At 47.7% G+C, this 19,913-nt stretch overlaps 1 protein-coding gene across 14 annotated transcripts in view; it reads right to left on the reverse strand.

Moving 5' to 3' along the window:
* The window catches only part of DNAJC15 (DnaJ heat shock protein family (Hsp40) member C15), a 110,476-nt gene that overhangs the window by 77,278 nt on the left and 13,285 nt on the right, over nucleotides 1–19,913 (reverse strand). For 11 of the 14 annotated variants that reach the window (XR_007131368.1, XR_007131367.1, XR_007131366.1 and 8 more), the window contains exons 2-5: nucleotides 7,483–7,669; nucleotides 6,566–6,955; nucleotides 4,309–4,357; nucleotides 3,884–4,050 (exon numbers count right to left, since the gene is read on the reverse strand). Coding sequence is in view for 9 of the 14 variants with exons in the window: in XM_047755652.1 (XP_047611608.1) it covers nucleotides 3,884–4,050; nucleotides 4,309–4,357; nucleotides 6,566–6,908 (559 nt within the window). In the remaining 5 variants the exon portion in view is untranslated. Of the gene's footprint in view, nucleotides 1–3,883; nucleotides 4,064–4,308; nucleotides 4,358–6,565; nucleotides 6,956–7,482; nucleotides 7,670–8,247; nucleotides 8,496–19,913 lie in introns of those variants that run through there. The other 3 variants (XR_007131370.1, XM_047755656.1, XM_047755655.1) reach the window with 3 other exon arrangements.

Consider the following 19,913-nt stretch of genomic DNA (forward strand, 5'->3'; position numbering starts at 1 on the left):
GAAATGAGTCAGACTCAGCAGGAGCTCAGTGAGTTTGCTACTTCAAACTTTTACCTGTTTGGTTCATTTACTTATTCCAAGGATGATACCTGGCTGGTACCTAGCAGTGCTCAAAAAAATGTCTGTTGAATGAAAGCACATGGCTTTCTGAAACTGAGGTAGGTGGGCCCCTGGGTTGAGAACAGCTGGCACTTGTTAGGCTGAGTAAACTGGGCCTTGCTTTGAGACTTCAAGGAGACAGTTAATGGCAGGAGCTGAGCTCTGCTGGAGTAAAAAGATGACCACATCAACCACGCGTGGGCTCAAGGAGACCTCTGGACTTCACACGTGCAGAAAGACTCCTGTGTCAGTAAGGGAGGGCACACCAGCCTTAAGCCCTGCTAGCCACCCCAAAAGCCCTTGCTCTGGAATCCATCTTGGCCAAAAGATGCCCTCACTTCTCAGGGAGGGCCCTGGGTTTGTCAGGTGTGAGAAATAAAACAAGATAACTGGCCAAAGGAAAACCAAGACTTGGAAGAACTATCCTACATAAGTGATCTAAATCACCTCTCTGGCCACCTCCATGTCTTGTCTATTGTAAATAGCGCTGCAATAAACACGGGGGTGCACGTACCTTTTCAAATTCTGGTTTTCTCCAGATATATGCAAAGGAATGTTCATTGCCCGAAGAATGGATAAACAAGATTTGGTACATATATACAATGCCATAAAAAAAGAATGAAATAATGTCACTTTCAGCATCATGGATGGACCTAGAGATCATGCTAAGTAGTCAGAAGGACAAATATATGGTATCATTTAGATGTGGAATCTAGTAAAAAAAATAAAATGATACAAAAGAACTTATTTATAGGAGTTCCCATACCAGGAACTATGAGGTTGCACGTTTGATCCCTGGCCTCTTCAGTGGGTTAAGGATCTGGCGCTGCCGGGAACTGTGATAGGTCGCAAATGCAGCTCAGATCTGATGCTGCTGTGGCTATGGTGTAGGCCGGCAACTGTAACTCTGATTGGACCCCTAGCCTGGGAACCTCCATATGCTGCAAGTGAGGCCCTAAAAAGTGGAAAAAAAAAAAAAGAAAGAAAAAAGAATTTATTTATAAAACAGAAACAAATTCACAAATTTCAAAACCAATCTTAAAACTAGCACAGGTGCAGGAGCTTCCACTGTGGAAAAGGGAAAACGAACCCGATGAGTAACCATGAGGTTTCGGGTTCGATCCCTGGCCTCCCTCAAGGGGCTGAGGATATAGCGTTACCATGAGCTTCAGTATAGGTTGCAGACTTGGCTTGGATCTGGCGTGGCTGTGGCTGGCAGCTGTAGCTCTGATTTGACCCCTAGCCTGGGAACCTCCATAAGCTGCAGGTGTGGCCCTAAAAAGACAAATAAAAACCCTTACAGAGGGTGGGAAGGGTAGATCGGTTGTTTGGAATGGAAATGTTCTAAAATTTGGTTAGTGATGATGGTTTTACAGCTATAAATACAGTAAAGTGCACTGAATAATTTTTTTAAATCTTACAAAGGGACCCATATACATATGAAAACCAATCAATCACCTCTCTGGTGCATTCCTCATTCAGGAGGGCACTCTCACCCGCACGCCTGTTCTGCATGTGTACTACTGCTTGGTTTCTGTCTGAAATAAACTTCTCCGAGTGCTCTCCCACATGTTGTACTGTGACTATAATGATAAACTTTACACCTGTTCTTGCTTTCAAAAGGGGCAAGAATCGCGGCAACTCTGCTTTTTAGCCTCTAGCCTTCCAGCTGGTCTAGTAGTTAGGATTCCTGGCTTTCACCCAGGCTGCCCAGCTTCAATTCCTGAGCAGGGAATTAAGATCTCACTTCAAGCCATCACTCACTGCTATCTCTCCAAAATCAAAACCTTTCCAGTCTACCTGACTCTGCTCCAGAAATTTACCAGTTAATCAAGTAAGGATAACGGAGTGCTTACAAACTGAGTGCTTAAATACCCAGTCTCTGATCTTAGGAAAGAGAAAAAAGGAGGAAAATGACAAGTCAATATAAAAGATGTCACAAGACAGTGTATGACTACTCAACAAATGGTATGGACAATTAGTGTGGTGTATCTAAAATCAAGACAAATCTGGAGTTCCCGATGTGTCAAAGCAGGTTTAAGAACCCAGCTGCAGTAGCACAGGTTGATGCAGAGGCATGGTTGGATCCCCAGAGCAGTGGGTCAAGGATCTGGCATTGCTACAGCTGTGGCTCGGATTCCATCCCTGGCCCTCAAACCTCCATATGCTGCAGGTGTGGCCATGAAAATATAAAATAAATAAAAGCAAGACTTTTATCATCAGTGTGGGCTGGATCAGCACAGATTATGGCATAGAAAAGGGATAAAAGAGCCTGTTCCAAGACGTTATCCAACTAATCCATTCTTCTTACACATAGCCTGAGAGAACTTTACAACGCCCAATGCCTCCTCACTCTTGTGCTTAAATTAAAGCTCATCAAAAACGGTACCACTGCCCTCAGGATATCGCAACCCAGTGATGTGGTTTACCAGGTGGCTCCTGTGTTTATCTCTGGGAACAGCACTGATCAGCAGGGTAGCCACTGACTGAGCACTTGAAATGCCAACTGAGCACTTGAAATGTGTGTAGGCCGAACTGAGATGTGCAGTTAGTATAAAACACACACTGGATTTCAAAGGCTTAGTACCAACAAAAAAATAAAATTTCTCATTAATGATCTTTATATTGGTTTCATGTCAAAATAATACTATGAACCTATCAAGTTAAATAAAACTACACTACTAAGGGAATATCCCATAGTGGCTCTGAGGAAACAAACCCGACTAGCATCCATGAGGACAAAGTTTCAATTCCTGGCTTCACTCAGCGGATTAAGGATCTGGCCTTGCGGTGAGCTACTATATAGGTCACAGACTGCAAGGTTGTGGCATAGGCAGGCTCTCTTCCACCCCTAGTCTGGGAACTTCCATATGCAGCGCTAAAAAGCAAAAAAAAAAAAAAAAAAATTTAAAAATTAAATCCGCCTATTTTCCACTTTTTTTTTCTTTTTTCTTTTTAGAGCTGCACCTGTGGCATATGGAAGCTTCTGGGCTGGAGTCCAACCGGACCTGCAGCTGCCCTAACCAAGGACACACCAGATCAGAATCTGCCACCTACACAGCAAGCAGGCTGAATCCTTAACCCAGTGAGTGAGGCCGAGGATCAAACCCATTCTAAGAGACCCGTGCCAGGTTCTTAACCCACTAAGCTATGATGGGAACTCCCTCTTTTCCACTTTTTTAATATTACAACAGAAAACCTAAAAATGCATTATGTGCCTCGCACTGTTTCTTCCGGACATTTTCCCAGCTCTACATTTCAGGGTGAATAAACCCCCTGCTATGTATCAGGTAGGTCTACGACGTTGCAGATACTACTGCTGGTATCTGAAACACTTTTTCTTCTTCGCCGAATTTACTGCGAAATCTTAGCTTTATATCCAGAAGGACATCGCTTTTCTCAAGAAGCCTCCCCTGACCTCACCCCCCAGCCCGTTAAGACTGGACTGAGTGAGGTCTCCTCCTACGCTATGGGAATATCCATCCTACAACGCCTATCCCACGTTATCTGCAATTGCCTGTTGCCTGGTCTGGCTCCTCAACTAGAGTGGAAGCTCCCTGAGGGACCAGAGATTCTCTGAAGACGCCTACTCGTCAACGCCGGGCACAGAGCAGCAACAACGCTGAATGAATGATGGGTGGGACAAAGGTGGTGAATGAACACCGGGGTGACCCCGTTTGGAGGGTTCGGGGTGCACAAGAGTGAAGCAGGGACGAGGGGGCCGATAGCGGGTAGGCTCGCGCGGCTTGGAGCGGGAGGACGGCGGGAGCGCCAGCAGACTCACCAGTCCCCGGTCGATGTCCGTGTCCGACCGCTTCGCTGGGGGCGGCGAGTACTCGGCGTAGCGCAGGGCCTCGCCGGCAGGTAAGACGCCGCCGTGGCCAGCCATGCCGCTGCGGCCAGGTTGGGGCGGGGGGCGGAGACCCGAGCGCCGCGCTGCCTACGAGGCGGCTGCAGGGACAAACTACTTAGGGCGGGTCCGTTCGCGGGTTTTACCTCTGAGGCTCCTTCCGCGTGGGCGGAGGGCGGGGGCGGGGCGGAGGGCGGGGGCGGGGCGGAGGGCGGGGGCGGGGCGGAGGGCGGGGGCGGGGCGGGGGCGGGGCGGGGGGCGGGGGCGGGGCGGGGGCGGGGGCGGGGCGGGGGGCGGGGGCGGGGCGGGGGGCGGGGGCGGGGCGGGGGGCGGGGCCGCCCAGGGAATCTAGTTCTTACCCAGGCGAAGGCCAACTTAACTCATCAAAGCCAAGGGTCAGAGTCCAAGCTGAGGGCCATGAGAAGAGGATTTTGTTTCAGAGTCCCAGGCCTAAAGCCAACGTTGAGACTCCTGGAACAATGCATGGGGGGACCTGGCTCCCTCTTTGCATCCTGACTTGAGAGCCATGGTTTAAGCCCTATAGTCTGATATTAGACCTGATGTTGACCTCATCAGATGACCCACCAGGAGAGACCCAGTGCCCTGCTGGAAGTTCCCTGATGTTCCGTTGCTTACACCAGACCTTTTTTCCCACCCAAACTACTGATCATACTTCTGTTCAATACAACTCTCCCATCCTTGAGGGCAATAGAAACAGCAATTTGTTCACCCCTACCCCTTCCTGCCATATTGAGATAGGAGATAGATGGGCCCCTGGGCTGACAACAGCTGGGACTTGTTAGGCTAAGTCAATTGGGCCTTGTTTCTCTTTGACAGCTTAGGGAGAAAGTTAATGGCAGGAGCTGAGCTCTGCTGGATTGAAAAAGATAACCACATTAATCACTCCTGGGGTCAAGGGGACCTCCCCAACTACACATGTGCAGAAAGACTCCTAGGAGTCAAAAAGGGAGGGAGTGCCAGGTCGTAACAAGTCCTGACACCGTCCCAGAACCCTTGCTCTGGAAACCATCTTGGCCAAAAGATGACCATGTATATTGGGGAGGGCCCTGAGTCAGGTCAGGTGCAAGAAATAAAACAAGATAACTGGCCAAAGGAAAGCAAAGACCCAGAAGAACTGTCCTTTATAAGGGATTTAAATCACCTCTCTGTCTTGCTACTCATTCAGGAGGATGCCCCCACCTGCACTCCTTTTTTGGGTGCATATTATCGTCTTTTTTTTTTTTCTTTTTTAGGGCCACATCTGCGGCATTTGGAAGCACCCAGACTAAGGGTTGAATGGGAGCTACAGCTGCCAGCCTATACCACAGCCATAGCAATGCAGGATCCAAGCCGAATCTGCGACCTACACCACAGCTCATGACAATGCCAGATCCTTAAGCCACTGAGCAAGGCCAGGGATCGAACCTGCATCCTCAATGGATCCTAGTGGGGTTCATTAATCGCTGAGCCAGGAAGGGAACTCCCTCATATTACTGTCTTGAAATCTCAAATACACTACTTCTCTGTGTGTTCTCCCCCATGTTATACTGTATCTATAATAATAAACTTTGGGAGTTCCCATTGTGGCTTAGCGGTAATGAACCCAACCAGGATTATAAAGAAGAAGGGTCTAGGAGGATAGAAGAGATGTGAGTTCTGGTGCATGTTCTTTCATTTTCTAGGCTTGTGTTCCTGAACATGCCCACTGACTGCTCCAAATCTGGGGAAGGAGAGTCACATTTGTCCAACATTCTGACTTAGGGAAGTTGTAAGTGTAAAATGAAAAAAATATAGAAACAAGTTTTACAGTGCATTTATGAAGAGAGCTACTGCCAAAATTTAATCGCGTTTATAGGAAGGAATGGCCATTTTTTAACCAGAGTCATCAGGGAAGAGTTGGTGGAGATGGAGCCATTGAGATGGTCAATAAAGAAAATGGGTAAGACTTGGGAGTTCCTGTTGTGGCTTAGCGGGTTAAGAACCCAGCTAGCATCCATGAGGATACAGGTTTGATCCCTAGCCTTCCTCCGTAGGTTAAAGGATCTATCGTTACCACAAGCTGCAGTGTAGATCCCAGACACAGCTAGGATCTGGTGTGGCACAAGCCAGCACCTGCAGTTCGGAGCCACAGCTGCTGGCTACAGCCACAGCCACAGCAATGCCAGATCCAAGCCACATTTGCAACCTACACCACAGCTCATGGCAACACCAGATCCTGAACCCACTGAGTGAGGCCAGGGATTGAACCTGAAACCTCATGGTTCATAGTCAGATTTGTTTCTGCTGCACCACGACAGGAACTCCAGGAAAGGAGTTTTTACAGAACATAAATACTTTGGAGAGACTTAATAAAAACAAGTTAAAAAAAAAAAAAAAAAACACAGCCTCCAGAAGCTGCAGCGTCAGACTTGCCTCTGCCCTAGAGCTCCTGCTTCCAACCCAGCAGGTGCAGCTCTCAAGCCCTGGAGCTCTGAGCAGCAAGCCGATTGGGAGCAACCCGCCCATCCCAACTTGCTCTCCAGGTCCTGGGCTCCCAGCCTGATCCCTGGAGGCAACAGCCATCCTCCAGCTAAGCAGCAGTGACAGCATGAGGTCTCCTGGTCCACTCCTACTCACCATCCTCTCCTCCTTGGGCTTCATCCTGCTGTGCTACTGGGCCTCCAGCCTTCTGCCTGGCCCTCTGCCTGGATCCCCTCTCGTCTCCATCAACTCTAGGCCCACTGTAAAGGGGCCCCTGCACTTTAGTGGATACAGCAGCTGCCAGATGGGAAGCTGCTGGTCGAAGAGGCCTGCGCTGCGCAGAGGTGTCCTGCTCCCGCTTGATGCTGCGCTTGGGACTGGGCGCCAAGATCCGTGGCGTTGAGTGTGTGCGGTGCGTGAGCCAGGCACCCACTGTGGCCTTGGAGACAGACGTGGGCCGGTGCAGCACCCGGCGGTCATCTTCCACCCGAGGGCGCATGCGCTGCTGCACTACTAGCGTAAGACCAGCACAGAGAAAAAGAGGAGCTGGGTGTTCAGGCAAAAAGAAGAAAATTTATTAGAAGGGAAAGAGAGAGGGTGACTGACCCTTGAGAAGAGCCAGCCCTCCCCCCACCTCCCCCCCGCCACCGCCCTTCTCGCGGGGCCGCCTTATACCCTGCGGATTGGAACTTGGATTCCCTGGGGGTGGGGGGAGTTTATCTTTCGCTTGCAGTTGAACTCTGGTGGTCATGTAGTCATGAGAAAGTCGGAGGAGTGTCATGGTAAGGTGGTCTCCTACTCCTGAGAAAGCTGGAGGTGTGTGGTGTCCCCGGGGGCGGGGTGGGGGTGGGGGGTCTCGTAGTCTTGGGAAAGTAGACACCAGCGGGGAAATCAGGGTGTCGCTTGAGCAAGGCGGTCAGTCTCATGGGTCAGCATAAAGAGCCATTTTAACAAGGAGCCCCCAGGCAGCCCCTAACAAGGAGCCCTACTTCCAGCAGGCCTGGGACACGCTCTCCACTCTAGGAGGTGTGGGGACACGGGACGCACATGGACCGCGCGCTGGCCGCACCTACCACGCACTGCAGCAGCTCAGCATGTACCCGGGCCTGCAGGTGTCCTGCCTCCCCTTAGCGCACGATGGCCGGCTGAGACCAGGTCTTCCAGGGTGAGACTGGAGCGAACCAGAGGCCCTCAGGCTCTTTCTTCAGCACCGGTTGGTTCAGCTTGATTCTCACCCTGGAACTGTGCCAGGAGAGCCTCCTGTAAGAAACGGTCAGTGACAGTGACTGTGGGGAGAAGAGTCACCCCTCCGGGCCTTACCACTCCTTCCAGAAGGGCCCGCTGGACGAGTGTCAGAGCCCACCAATTCATCACTGAGAAGGCGGTGTTCTCCCACTGGGCCGATTGCGTTCGCTCACCTGCCCAGGAGGACCTAGTAGCCCCATCACCCAGCTGGCCACAACACCTTCACCAGGCCTCTGTCCATCCATAACTCCACCAAAATCATTTAATTTATGGATCTTGCCTCTTGCCACATGGCTAGTGGACCTAACAGCTTGCCTCTGATTTCTTCCTTTTTCTTTTTTCTTTTTTTGTGTGTGTCTTTTTAGGGCCACACCTTAGGTATATGAAAGTTCCCAGCCTAGGGGTGGAATCAGAGCTTCAGCTGTGGGCCTATCCCACAGCCACAGCACCACCAGATCCGAGCTGCATCTGCAACCTACCCTGAGGATACTTGGAGCCATGGGGGGCCTCTAGACTTGGGGGGGGGGCGTTTGCACCCTCCTCCTACCCCTGCTCCTTAAGTAACCTGAATCTTCATTGGGGGTTCATCCCACCTCTGAGTCTGTCCAATGGTCTTGGCCCTAGGGGCTGGCAGCCCCCCACTTATCAGCATCATGACTTTGACCTTGCACCAGCTCTGACCCTTCGTCTCCACACTCCCTCTCCACCTGCCCTTGGTGCCACACTTCTCAAGCTGGTTGCCCAGCTTGGGGCAGCCCAGAGCTGGGGGTTCACTGAATGAAGGGGCCTTTGAACTGTGACTTCCAGGGCCACCTCTGGAGTGTACAGGTAAACGTGTTTTCTGGAAGAAAAAAAAAAAAAACCATCAAGTGACAGCCATACAGGCGTAAGAGACTCAAAAATTGAGTGTGTTTCTATACTCAGTTTGCATGCATTTATTTATTTCTTTAGGCCACACCCTCAGCATGTGGAAGTTCCCAGGGCAGGGATCCAAGCTGCCACACCACAGCCACGATCCAAGCTACCACAGTGACAATGCTGGATGATGTGTTGTTTCCTCTTTCACAAACCCAAGCTAGTCATCACTGAGGATAGATGAGCCACGTGGAAGAAATCAGGAGTTACCGTTGTGGCTCAGCAGGGTTAAGAATACGACTAGTATCCACGGGCTGCGGGTTCGATCCCTGACCTCGCTTAGTCAGTTAAAGGATCCAGCATTGCAGTGAGCTGCAATGTAGGTTGCAGATCTGGTGGTGCTGTGGCTATGGGGTAGGCCCACAGCTGCAGCTCTGTCTGATTCCACCCCTAGGCTGGGAACTTTCATATGCCTCAGGTGTGGCCCTAAAAAGACACACACATACATACACACACACACAAAAGAAAACAAGGAAGAAATCGGAGGCAGGACTGAATCAGAGAGCCCGCACCCAAATAACAGACTTTGGCCCCGCAGATAAACATAGAGAATATGAATAGATATAGTGGATGCGGTGTATGTCTGTTGTATTAAAACTTCTCAGCGGGGAGAGGGTGTTATTAGAAAAGAAGTCTCGGAGTTCCTGTCGTGGCGCAGTGGAAACAAATCTGACTAGGAACCATGAGGTTGCAGGTTTGATCCCTGGACTCGCTTGGTGGGTTAGAGATCCAGCATTCCTGCCAGCTGTGGTGTAGGCTGCAGACACAGCTCGGATCTGGCATTGCTGTGGCTGTGATGTAGGCTGGCAGCAACAGCTCTGATTAGATCCCCTAGCCTGGGAACCTCCATGTGCCGTGGTGCGTCCCTAAAAGGACAAAAGACAAAAAAAAAAAGAAAGAAAAGAAAAGAAGTCTCAAAAAGGTCATTAAGGGAAATAAGTGAAAAAGTTGAGAAACAATGATTTATAAATGATGTTTAAAAAATAAGAAATGTATCATTGCTGTTATGATCCCAGATTTGATTAGTTTTTCAATGAACCACCAACCACTATGCAGTTCTGGCCAGAAAAGAGGGCTCTGCTGTATTACAAAGTGCAGTGGACACAAAGGAGAGGTGACCAGAAAAGACCAGGGCAGGAGTCAGAGGAGCTAGTGCTCACGCTGACCATGAAAAGGTGAATATAAATTTGCTGGATTGAGGAGTTCCCATTGTGGTGCAGTGGAAATGAATCCGACTAGGAACCATGAGGTTGCGGGTTCAACCCCTGGCCTTGATCAGTGGGTTAAGGATCCGGTGTTGCTGTGGCTGTGGTGTAGGCCAGCAGCCGTAGCTCTAATTGGACCCCTAGCCTGGGAGCCTCCATGTGCCGAGGGTACAGCCATAAAGAGAAAAAAAAACGATGGACAATAAATTTGATAAGAATGAGGCAGGCTTGGGGGAAGGGATAGAGACGGCAGAGCAAGTCACTTGGTTTGGCTAAACTTAAAGCACTAAGAAGACAATGAAGATGGTTAAGGGTGGAGTGATAACTGGACAAAAGCCAGATATAGAACAGCTTTCTTTCTTTTTTTTTGGCCTTTTGGCCATTTTTGGGCCACTCCCTCGGCATATGGAGGTTCCCAGGCTAGGTGTCGAATCAGAGCTACAGCTGCCGGCCTATACCACAGCCACAGCCATGCCGGATCCTTAACCCACTGAGCAAGGCCAGGGATCAACCTGCAACCTCATGGTTCCTAGTCAGATTTGTTAACCACTGAGCCACAATGGGAACTCCTAATTTTGTTTTTGTTTTTGTTTTATTTTTTATTTTTATTTTTTTGTCTTTTTGCCTTTTCTAGGGCCACTGCCTGTGGCATATGGAGATTCCCAGGCTAGGGGTCAAATTGGAGCTGTAGCCACCAGCCTACCCAAAGCCACAGCAACGTGAGATCCGAGCCGAGTCTGCAACCTACGCCATAGCTCATGGCAATGCCCGATCCTTAAACCACTGAGCAAGGCCAGGGATCGACCCTGAAACCTCATGGTTCCTAGTCGGATTCGTTAACCACTGCGCCATGACGGGAAATCCTAATTTTGTATTTTAAAATGTGAGCATTGGAGTTCCCATTGTGGCGCAGTGGAAACCAATCTGACTAGTATCACGAGGATATGGGTTTGATCCCTGACCTCACTCAATGGGTCAGGGATCCTGTGTTGTTGTGAGCTGTGGTGTAGGTCTCAGGTGCCATTCAGATCCTGCATTGTTGTGGCTGTGGTGTAGACCAGCAGCGGCAGATCTGATTTGATCCATAGCCTGGGAACTTCCATATGCCGCAGATGCAGCCCTAAAAAGTAAATAAAATAAAATAAAATAAAATAAATAAAAATAAAAATAATAAAAAAAATTAGTGTCAAAAAGACTTAAGAGGAGTTCCCGTCGTGGCGCAGTGGTTAACGAATCCGACTAGGAACCATGAGGTTGCGGGTTCGGTCCCTGCCCTTGCTCAGTGGGTTAAGGATCCGGTGTTGCTGTGGCTGTGGTGTAGGCCGGCAGCCGTAGCTCCAATTGGACCCCTAGCTTGGGAACCTCCATATGCAGCGGGTACAGCCCTAAAAGCCAAAAAAAAAAAAAAAAGAAAAAGAAAAAAGAAAAAAAAGACACCCCCCCCCAAAAAAAGCCTGTTTTCACTTGTTAACGTCAACATGTATTTTCAGTTGACTGACTGCCAATTGCTGGAAAGCCGGGTTTGGCCTAAATCAAAGGCAGTCAAATAAGTCCCCTTCATGGAGGCGTCCACTGTCAAATCGTGGACACCGGTGTTAACATCGCATGGGTTTCTCTGATGGTCACCCAGAAGCGACAGCTGCTGCCCAGGTGCCAGCTAGAGATAATCCCATGAAAGAAAACCTGGCACCAGTACTTGTATGGATCCAATTTACATTTTGTGTGTTTGTCTAGCTGAGCCAAAACATCATAAACAACGCTCCAAACCTGGTTTTCTGATGATTTTCAGGCTGATTGAATCTGGCATACGACATGGTTTTATCTAATTAACCCACATGTGGTACAAGACAAAACAAATTTGAAATGGAAAGAAAGAGAAAGCTCTTTTGGCCTTTATTGAAAGAGTGAGGTGAATATATAATTATTTTGTCCTTGTCTCGCAGCCAAATTGATAGTTGGGCGAGGAGGTCTTTTTCCACGAGACTGCAAAACAAGTTCTGCGCATCACCTGTTTATTATAATTGAAATTTGCTGTGTTGTACAATCCAGCCCCTCCCTGGTCTCCATCCCAAAAGGAGGAGAAGTGTTTGGAAGATCTGTGCCTCATTGTGGTATATATAATAAGGATTTTTTGGTTTGGGAGTTTTTTTGTCTTTTTAGGGCTGCACCTGCAGCATACGGAACTTCCCAGGCTAGGGGTCAAATCAGAGCTACAGCTGCTGGCCTACACCACAGCACAGCAACAAGGGATCTGAGCTGCGTCTGGGATCTACACCACAGCTCAGAGCATCGCCGGATCCTTAACCCACGGAGCAAGGCCAGGGAGCAAACCTGTGTCCTCATGGGTACTAGTTGGGTTCATTACTGATGAACCACAACAGAACTCCAACAAGGGTTATATGTGGTCTTTGTCCCTGGTTCTTAGCACAAAGCTCCCAAAACACTTGGAATTTCCAGCTCAGAGTGGCTTGTATTATCCTTAAGGGGCTCCTTCTGAGCCCAGCTAAATTAAAGCTAAGTTAGATGATTTACATTGGAGCCCCTGGGTAGCCTTTGGATGGGCATTGTCCAAGTGATTAGAAGGTTAAGATTTTAAGCCCCACCCCCTAAACCTCTGGGAAAGAGAAGGGGGCAGGCTGCAGATTAAGCTCTATAAAGCTCCTAGAGTTCCGTGGTGGCTCAGTGGGTTAAGAACCCGACTAGTAGATTAGTATCTATGAGGAGGTGGGTTCGATCCTGGCCTCACTCAGTGGGTTAAGGATCTTGCATTGCTGTGATCTGGGGTATAGTCGAAGATGTGGCTTGGATCTCAAGTTGCTGTGGCTGTGGTGTAGGCCAGCAGCAGCAGCTCTGATTCAATCCCTAGCCCGGTAACTTCCATATGTCGTGAGTGTGTCCATACAAATAAAAATAAAGTAAAATAAAATAAACGCGAGACAGTGAAGGATGGATGAGAGATTCTTGGAGTTTTAAAGGATGTGGGAGATTGGTCATCAAACCTTCCACATGCAGCAGTTTCAGCCCTAAAAAGAAAAACAAAACAAAATTCCTAAAGGAGGAGATTTGGTGAGTTTCCAGGTTCAACCACACGCCTGGAGGGTGGTGCCTACCTCGCCCTCCACCCCCCCTTCTCTCCCCCCCCCCACTGCCCCAGCCCAGTTCCAAGGGCACAGAAGCACCTACACTGGAAAGTCTTTCAGACCTCACCCTATTATCTCTTCATCTGTATCTTTGTTTAGTGTTTTTGTTTATTTGCTTGTTTGCCACACATCAGGGCATATGGAAGTACTTTGGGATAAAATCTGAGCCAAAACTGTGACCTGTGCCACAGCTGTGGCAACATCAGTTCCTTAACCCACTGCACCAGACCAGGGATCATACCTATGCCACTACAGAGACCAGCCAGACAAGCTGGATTATTAAGGTCATGCACTGGAGTTCCTGTCGTGGCTCAGCAGTTAACGAATCTGACTAGCATCCATGAGGATGTAGGTTTGATTCCTGGCCTTACTCAGTGGGTTAAGGATCCAGTGTTGTCGTGAGCTGTGGTGTAGGTCGCAGACGGGGTTTGGATCCTGTGTTGCTGTGGCTGTGGCATAGGACAGCAGCTACAGCTCCAGTTCAACCCCTAGCCTGGGAACATCTCCATATGCCACGAGTGCTGCCCTAAAAAGCAAAAAAAAAAAAAAAAAAAGATCATGAACCCACTGCACCACAGAGGCAATTCCTAGTGTGTCTGGTGCATCTAATTAACCAGACTTCTTTAGGAGATAACATTCCTTCTTAATCTCATCAAGGGTCACAGCTCTTTAGGAGATAACCTTCCTTCTTAATCTTGTAAAGCGCCACGAGGATCCAACCCACTACTCACTTTGCTTCTGTAGATCTGGATTGTGTAAACTCAATAATATGTCATTCGACCTCTTTGTCTCAAAAACTCATATGTCTGTTTTGACCTCTAACAGGTGGAAAAGTCCTCAGAACTTTCTGAAAAGACTGTTTCCTGGGTTACAATCCTCAGGTTGGCTTGAGTAAAATTTTTCATTTTCTTTCTTAGATTCTCTCTTTGTTTGTTTGTTTGTTTGCCTTTTACAGCTGCACTTGTGGCATATGGAGGTTCCTAGGCCAGGGATTGAATCAGAGCTGCACCTGCGGCCTATACCGCAGCCAGAACAACGCCAGATCCGAGCCTCCTCTGTGACCTACACCACAGCTCATAGCAACACTGGATCCTTTACCCACTGAGGGAGGCCAGAAGTGGAACCCACATCCTCATGGATATTAGTTGGGTTCATAACCTGCTGAGCCACAATGGGAACGCCCTAGATCATCTTTTGTTGACCAAAAACCTCTCCACTTTTATGTGTGAGTAGAGCAGGAGAAACACACAGGGGTAGCTTTTCTGTTATACTAAGAAGCACATGGGCTTGTAGGGGAGTAGAATTTGCCATTCCAACAATATGTCTCTTTGGCATATTAATTATTTTAAGCCAGTTATTTTCTAAGAAAAAGCAGACAAGGGAAGGAGTGCCTATTGTGGTTCAAGGGGTTAAGAATCCGACTAGTGTCCCTGAGGATGTAGGTTAGATCCCTGCCCTTGCTCAGAGGGTTAAGAATCCAATATTGCTGCAAGCTACAGCTTAGGTCACCCCTGCGGCTCAGATCTGGTGGTGGTGTGGCTGTGGCGTAGTCCTGCAGCTGCAGCTCTGGATTTGACCCCTAGCCTGGGAACTTCCATATGCTGCAGGCGTGGCCCTAAAAAAGAAAAAAAGGAAAAGTAGACAAGGGAAAAACTCTGAAAACCAGGTAGGTGGTACCCTCTTGTAAGAGACATTTACATTTGCAAGGGAAATCTCCATTTTTGTTTTGTTTTGTTTTGGGCCTCGCCTGCAGCATGTAGAAGTTCCTGCGCCAGGGATCAAACTCTTGCCACAGCAGCAATAAGAGCCAAAGCAGTGACCAGAACCACAGCAGTGACAACGCTGGATCTTTAACCCACTGCCTCATAAACTCTTCTACATCCTCCTTTGTCTTCAGCTGAAGACGATATTTAAGGTGGGAACTTTTTGACAAGTTAAACAAATTTTCTGGATGTCTCCCTTGTTCATGTTATTAAACTATTTGATTTCCCCCTGTTAATCTGTTTCATTGCAACTTTTTTTTTGTCTTTTGGCTTTTTAGGGCCCCACTTTTGGCACATGGAGGTTCCCAGGCTAGGGGTGTAATGGGAGCCATAGCTGCCTGCCTATGCCAGAGCCACAGCAACTGCAACCTACACCACAGCTCATGGCAACACCAGATCCTTAACCCACTGAGCAAGGCCAGGGATTGAACCCACCACCTCATGGTTCCTAGTCAGATTCGTTTCCGCTGCACCATGACGGGAACTCCTGTTTCATGGCAACTTAATTCTTAGACCAGCCAGAAGAAACTAGAAGGGTAGAGGGAAATTTCTTCCTTACCAACAGGCGTTTAAAAAAAAAAAGGAAAATCTCAAAACTGGGTAAGAGAGTCTATCATATTATGAAGAAGAATGTTAAGCAAAATAAAAATTCAGCTATTAATAGAGCTAAGTTGGCTTGATGTTTGGGGATTGACTGACCGAATAAACTCTATTTCTGATGAAGCAGAGCATTTACAGAGTCATAAACGTTATCTAAGATTTGGTTTACTAAAAAAAAAAAATTTGGTTTACTGACATGAAACTCCATGCAGGAGCAGCTCCATCTCGGATCTAGAAATTTATTTCAACAATACTATCGGAGTTCCCTTTGTGGCTCAGAGGTTAACACACCTGACTAAGATCCATGAGGATGCGCGTTTGATCCCTGGCCTCGCTCAGCAGGTTAAGGATCTGTTGTTGCTGTGAGCTGTGACATATCTGTAGCCATGAGCTGTGAGGCAGCTGTAGCTCCAATTCCACCCCTAGCCTAGCCTGGGAACTGCCATATGCTGCAGGTGCAGCCATAAAAAGCAAACAAACAAAAATGAAAACAAAAAACAATGCTATCTATTTATGAATGAGATAATAAATGTCAACAGATATAGAATATGGATGTGTGTATGTATATATACATTATTTCCTATCTGTCTTCTGAAAGAGTCTAGAAGCATCACCTCAGTAAAAGTGGGCACACCATGCACCCAAAATTGGTTTCTAAATCCCATTCCCCTCTGAAAGAAACAGAAATGAGGGAGTTCCCGTCGTGGTGCAGTGGTTAACGAATCTGACTGGGAACCATGAGGTTGCGGGTTCGGTCCCTGCCCTTGCTCAGTGGGTTAAGGATCTGGCGTTGCCGTGAGCTGTGGTGTAGGCTGCAGACACGGCTCGGATCCCGCATTGCTGTGGCTCTGGTGTAGGCCGGCGGCTCCAGCTCCGATTAGACCCCTAGCCTGGGAACCTCCATATGCTGCAGGAGCGGCCCAAGAAATAGCAAAGAGACCAAAAAAAAGAAACAGAAATGAGTAAATTCTCAGAAGGAAAGGTATGAGGTAAGCCTGAAACATCTTGTACCAGAAAGGCAGTGCTCAAAAAATGACGGGAACATGTCAAAAGCATAGAGGCACTAGCTTGAATGGGGCTCTCGCTGGTCAAATATGACAATCAAAATACATGCTAGTAATGGCTTATAACTCATTGAATGAATAAATATTCATGAGTTCCTATTAGTATAAATGAATACATAGGATAAAATAGAAAGCACATCTTTAAAGCAGATTGTCGGAGTTCCCATTGTGGCTCAGTGGGTAATGAACCTGACTAGCATCCATGAGGATGCAGGTCCGATCCCTGGCCTCCCTCAGTAAGTTAAGGATCCGGCATTGCTGTGAGCTGTGGTGTAGGTCACAGAGGAGGCTCGGAAGCCCGCATTGCTGTAGCTGTAGTGTAGACTGGTGGCTACAGTTCCAATTTGATCCCTAGCCTGGGAACCTTCATATGCTGCAGGTGTGGCCCTAAAAAACAAACAATTAAAAGGCAGATGGTCGCCTAAGAAATGTTGAAGGAATGATGGTGTTAGAAATGACTATTTTGGGAGTTCCCGTCATGGCGCAGTGGTTCACGAATCCGACTAGGAACCATGAGGTGGCGGGTTCGGTCCCTGCCCTTGCTCAGTGGGTTAACGATCCGGCGTTGCCATGAGCTGTGGTGTAGGTTGCAGACGCGGCTCGGATCCCGCGTTGCTGTGGCTCTGGCGTAGGCCGGAGGCTACAGCTCCGATTGGATCCCTAGCCTGGGAACCTCCATATGCCCTGGGAGCGGCCCAAGAAATAGCAACAACAACAACAAAAAAAAAAAAAAAAAAGAAAGAAAAAAAAAAGAAATGACTATTTTGCAATCATAAATGATTCAGGCCAAAAACATCAGTGGATGCTAGACCAGTGGGTAAAAGCTTAGCTTGATGAGAAATAGGGTATTTACATAAGCCTCAAAGTGTTTCCCCCCAAATTGCATACCAATGACTTTATTATTTTTTCATTAGCTATACAGCAGAGAAACCCAGCATGTACCATCTTAACCAAGTAATAATAGTCAGCATTGCCAATAACAGGACAAACTACCATCATATATTTCCTAACATGACGCACTGAGAAAAACAGAGCATCTCTGCTGTGGTATTCTTGCCAAAATGCATAGTTTTTATTTAATTCTCGAGGAGCTCTCAAACAAGGAACACTGCAAAGTTACTGGCCTGTACTCTTCAGAAAATGTCAAGGTCCTTGGGGATAAGAAAAAATTGGGAACATTTCCAGCTTGAGAGAGATCAGAGATGGGGCAACTAACTGGTTAGACTGGATCCTGGATAAGGACAACAAGGGAAAAGAGACTAATGTGGCTTTTTGTTTGTCTGTTTTGTTATAAATGATGCTGGGGGACAACTAGCAAAATCTGAATGAAATCTTGTGGCTTACATGGTAGTATGTATTAATGTTAATTTTTTTGATTTCTTTCTTTTTTCTTTTTGCTTTTTAGGGCCACACTAGTGGCATATGGAGATTTCCCCAGACGAGGGGTCAAATCAGAGCTGTAGCTGCCGGCCTACACCCCACAGCCACAGGCATAGTCACACAGGATCTGAGCCACGTCTGCAACCTACACAGCAGCTCATGGCAATGCCCAATCCTTAACCCACTGAGTGAGGCCAGGGATCGAACCCACATCCTCATGGATACTAGTCAGATTCATTAACTGCTGAGCCATGACAGGAACTCCTCTTTGTTTTTTGTTTTTTTGTTTTCTTTTTATAGCCACACCTGCAGCATATGGAAGTTTCCAAGCTACATGTTGAATCAGAGGGAGCTGCAGCTGAGGCCTATACCACATCTTTGACCTATGATGCAGCTTGCAGCAATGAGATCCTTAACTCACTGAGCAAGGCCAGGGATCAAACCTGCATACTCGTGGACACTATGTCAGGTTCTTAACCCACTGAGCCACATTGGGAACTCCACATTTCTTGATTTTTATGAGTACACTGTGGTTATGTAGAAGTGCTTCTTTATTTTTAGAACATGGGCACTGAAGTATTTAGGAATAGCAGAGGCTGTGTTGTCTACAAATAACCCTTAAATGTTTCAGCCAAGAAACCCTTTAGAAAACCGTATTGTGGTTTGAATTGTGTCCTCCCCAAGAGATATGTTGAAGACCTAAAACTATGCTGGTGACTGTGACATTATTTGGAAATGGGGCCTTTGCAGATGATGTAATTGGGTTAGGTTGAGGTCATATTGGGTTATGGCGGACCTTGGCTATAATGACCAGTGACCTTATAGGGAGAAGGAGACATGGGGACACAGAGACACACAAGGTAGAAGACCACCTGATGGCAGAGGCAGAGACTGGAGTGAGGCAGCTATAAGCCACGTGATGCCAAGGATTCTCAACAAACACCACAAGCTAGATGACAAGCATGGAACAGAGTCTCGCTCCGAATCCCCAGAGGGAACCCACTCTGCCGTTCTGTTATTGGCAGCCCTAGGAAACCAACCTTTTGTTTGCTTGCTATTAACACCAGCATCTCATATGTATGGTTTGCTAGACCTGAATATTATTATTATTATTATTTGCTTTTTACTGCCATACCTGCAGCGTATGGAGGTTGCCAGGCTAGGGGTCCAATTGGAGCTGCAGCTGCGGGCCTACACCACAGCCACAGCAACACTAGATCCAAGCCGAATTTTCAACCTATACCGCAGCGCACGGCAATGCCAGATCTTAATACACTGAGCGAGGCCAGGGCTTGAGCCCACAACCTCATGGTTCCTAGTTGGATTCATTTCCTCTGCGCCATGACGGGAACTCTTAGACTTAAATATTCTAAAAGAGCAACCAAATAGGTGAAAATGCATTGCAATGTACATATAAGAAAAATGTGTCATTTTTCTGCATACATCTCTTTTCAATCCTCCTGTAGAGCACATTTACATGACCTGTGAGTTACCATCTCACTGTTAAAATACTATGTGAAGGAGTTCCTGTTGTGGAGCAGCAGAAACGAATCCGACTAGGAACCCTGAGGTTGTGGGTTCGATCCCTGGCCTTGAGCAGTGGATTAAGGATCTGGCGTTGCCGTGAGCTGTGGTGTAGGTTGCAGATCTGGAGCTGCCGTGGCTGTGGTGTAGGCCGGCTGCTACAGCTCCGATTAAACCCCTAGTCTGGGAACCTCCATATGCTGTGGGTGCAGCCCTTTAAAAAAAAAAAAAATTACTATGTGAAAATCCAGATTATCTGGCATGCTATTTTTAACTTAAATAATAACTATACAAAAACACTTTCTGAGGAGTTCCCTGGTGCCTCAGTGGGTTAAGGATCTGGCGTTACTGCTGTGGCTCAGGTTGCTACTATGGCGTGGGTTCAATACCTGGCCCGGGAACTTCTACAAGCCTCAGGCTTAGCCAGAAACAAACCAAAAAACCAAAAAACCAAGAATACCTCTTTTTCTCTAGTATGGAAGTTCCTGGGCTAGAGGTCGAATAAGAGCTGTAGCTGAGGCCTCTGCCACAGCCATGGCAACACTGAATCCGAGCCGAATCTTGGGGCAACACTAGATCCTTAACCCACTGAGCGAGACCAGGGATTGAACCTGCATCCTCACAGACACAATGTCGGGTTCTCAACCCACAGAGCCACCCCGGGAACT

This window comes from Phacochoerus africanus, chromosome 13, assembly GCF_016906955.1.
Source record: "Phacochoerus africanus isolate WHEZ1 chromosome 13, ROS_Pafr_v1, whole genome shotgun sequence".
Taxonomy (NCBI): Eukaryota; Metazoa; Chordata; class Mammalia; order Artiodactyla; family Suidae; genus Phacochoerus; species Phacochoerus africanus.